This window comes from Callospermophilus lateralis, chromosome 3 (assembly GCF_048772815.1).
Source record: "Callospermophilus lateralis isolate mCalLat2 chromosome 3, mCalLat2.hap1, whole genome shotgun sequence".
Taxonomy (NCBI): domain Eukaryota; kingdom Metazoa; phylum Chordata; class Mammalia; order Rodentia; family Sciuridae; genus Callospermophilus; species Callospermophilus lateralis.
The window spans coordinates 80,305,457-80,308,192 of NC_135307.1; the positions used below are offsets into that span (position 1 = coordinate 80,305,457).

Genomic DNA, 2,736 nt, shown 5'->3' on the forward strand with positions numbered 1-2,736 from the left:
TCTGGCCTAAAAAATTAATTTAATATTCATTAATAATATTAAAGTTTCCTCGGTTATCTCTATGATTTACATTAAATTTCATCTTTCAATTTTAACTAAATCTTAGTATTAACTTGATCTGAGTGTGGGTAAATAAATTTAGATGACAAAAGCCTCCAATTCTCAAAGCTGTTTAGGCAATTATCTTAATTTTGTTTATTCTTCTCCGTGTGTGGACATTGAGAAGCTCAGAGGGCATAAATATAATTACACATGTGAATTGGAAAAGAGATGTCTTTCAGAGTCAGCATCAAAGAGAAGAAAAGCCAACATTAATATCAGTGGAAATGCATCTAGTAGGTGAAATTTCAGCCATGACCATCCCAAAGTCTTCAATAACAGACACAACTTCCAGTAACAAATTCAATATTCCAAGGCTGAATTCACTCCTCCCCAGTGTAGACATATTTTTCTCCTTTCATGGTGCTGGGATGGAAACCCAGGGCCTCATGCACACTAGGTCATGTTTTATCTCTGAGCTCCTCCCAATTTCCTCTTCAATATTTGCAGAATTCTCAGAATAACATTTCCCTAGGAAAAACTTACCACATCAAAATAGAGTCTGTGAGGAGGCATTTCATACTGGATATTGAAAACTGAACTAAAATGATAAAACTTGTGAAATATTTAACTAAAGAGATTAATTTCCCAGAACAGTCAATATTAATCTGAATTTCCTGAACTGTGCATGAAAGAACTTTTCCTAAAACTCATTAAAGCCTTAACAAAGAGTTTTCTCATTGCCACTTTCATCTCCTTATTTCTAAATGTATATATGACAGGATTCATAAAAGGAGTAATAATGGCATCAAAGATAGCTAAAAATTTATCTATGGCTAAGGTGGGGAATGGCCACACATAGACTATGATGCAAGGACCAAAGAAAAAAACCACCACAGTGATGTGAGCTGAGAGAGTGGAGAGGGCCTTGGAGAAACCTCCTGAGGAGTGTTTACGAACCGTGACCAGGATGGAGATATAAGACACAATCAAGATGAAGAAGGTGCCCATGGAGATGAAACCACTGTTGGCAGTGACCAGAAACTCCAGTCTGTATGTATCTGTACATGCAAGTTTGATAAACCGAGGAAAATCACAGTAAAAGCTATCCATTTTGTTGCTTCTACAAAAGGGCAAGTTTACAACAAAAGCCAGTTGGACTACAGAGTGGATGAGTCCAATGGCCCAAGCCACAGCCAAAAGAGAAGTGCACATTCTCAGGCTCATGATGGTCAGGTAGTGGAGGGGCTTGCAGATAGCCACGTATCGGTCGTAGGCCATGACAATGAGCAGCACCATCTCTGTCCCTCCCACAGTGTGAATGAAGAACATCTGTGTGATGCATCCTTTCAAGGAGATGGCTTTATGCTTTCTGAACAGGTCATAAATCATCTTTGGAGTGGCGATGCTGGACACTCCCGTGTCGATGAAGGAAAGATTTGCCAGCAAGAAGTACATTGGGGAGTGTAAGTGATGGTCTGAGATGATCGTAAGCACAATGAGAAGGTTTCCCAGCATACTTGCCACATAAAATGTTGTGAAGAACACAAAAAGGAGAATCTGAAGCTCCCAAGAACTGGTGAGTCCCAGCAACACAAATTCAGACACCACTGAGTGATTTCCTCCGTCCATCAACTTCATGTGCAAGGTTCCTGTTACCTGAGGAGCACATGAGGCAGGAAGAGTTTTCAAGTTGAAAAGGACACACTGGCTATAGAGTAGTGACCCAGATATCAAAAAATGAAGGTCACCTTACCATTGTACAATTAAGAGTTTATACTGTGCTTGAGTCACAGAGAGCTAACCCCAGAAACTTTTTCTGTGCCTAAATCTTTGGGATCATTTGATCATACAACCTCAGATTTACTTTGAGCTTCACAGTGAAGTCCAGAAGTGGGAAATGTAAACAAAAGCACCTAAAAATTTAAGGACTGGTATATCAGAAGTACGGAGACTTATACCCCACAATTGGAAAAAAAATGCCACAGAATAGGAAATGTGTTAAAATGGAAAAGCTACTTACTTTTTACTTACTTACACAGCCACCTTAAAATATTCAGAAGTTGTTTACTAATATATCTTGGGCTTTCTAGGTTTACAATCATGTTATCAACAAAAAAAAAAAGGTAACCTTTTCCTTTTAAAATTTTGCTGGTTTAAGATCATATTCATTTAAAAAAAAAACTCATATTGATTTTATTACCCTCTTGCTAATATCAAAGTCCTACTATACTTTTTTATTCTTTGTATGGTTACTATCCCTTTTCCAATGACACATTGCTCTATTCTTTTTTAATATAATGGTAACTACTTTCCTTACCAATATGTTTCATCTCCTTCTTACTTATCCCCAACATTTATGATGAAATCTTTTTAATACTTTTCTCCACTCTCTACTCCCTGTGCCTTCCCATTCAAATTAAGTCAATTCCTTCTTGTGCTTCTGAAATTGTTGGCTTTACATACTGTGCCTCCTGACTCTAATCCCCCTTATTTTATTTTCTTTCATTTTTTCCATTTCATTATCCTCATCCTACATATTTTGAGATACCCAGTGAACCTCATCTTCCAGCCTCATATTTGAATTTCAGAAATAATACCCCACTTTTAAAATTCGGTTCTTGAATTTTTCAGCTCATGATTAGACCCATGAATTATAAACTTGTCTAAATTGAGAATGTTGGGCTGGAATGTGGC

The 2,736-nt window shown here is 37.3% G+C and overlaps 1 protein-coding gene across 1 annotated transcript; it reads right to left on the reverse strand.

Annotated features, from left to right (window-relative positions):
- Positions 1-702: 702 nt before the first annotated feature.
- Positions 703-1,671, reverse strand: LOC143394733 (olfactory receptor 4F3/4F16/4F29-like). The gene has a single exon (XM_076849383.2). It carries the CDS (start codon positions 1,669-1,671, stop codon positions 703-705), a length of 969 nt encoding a protein of 322 aa, XP_076705498.2.
- Between the last annotated feature and the right edge of the window lie 1,065 nt (positions 1,672-2,736).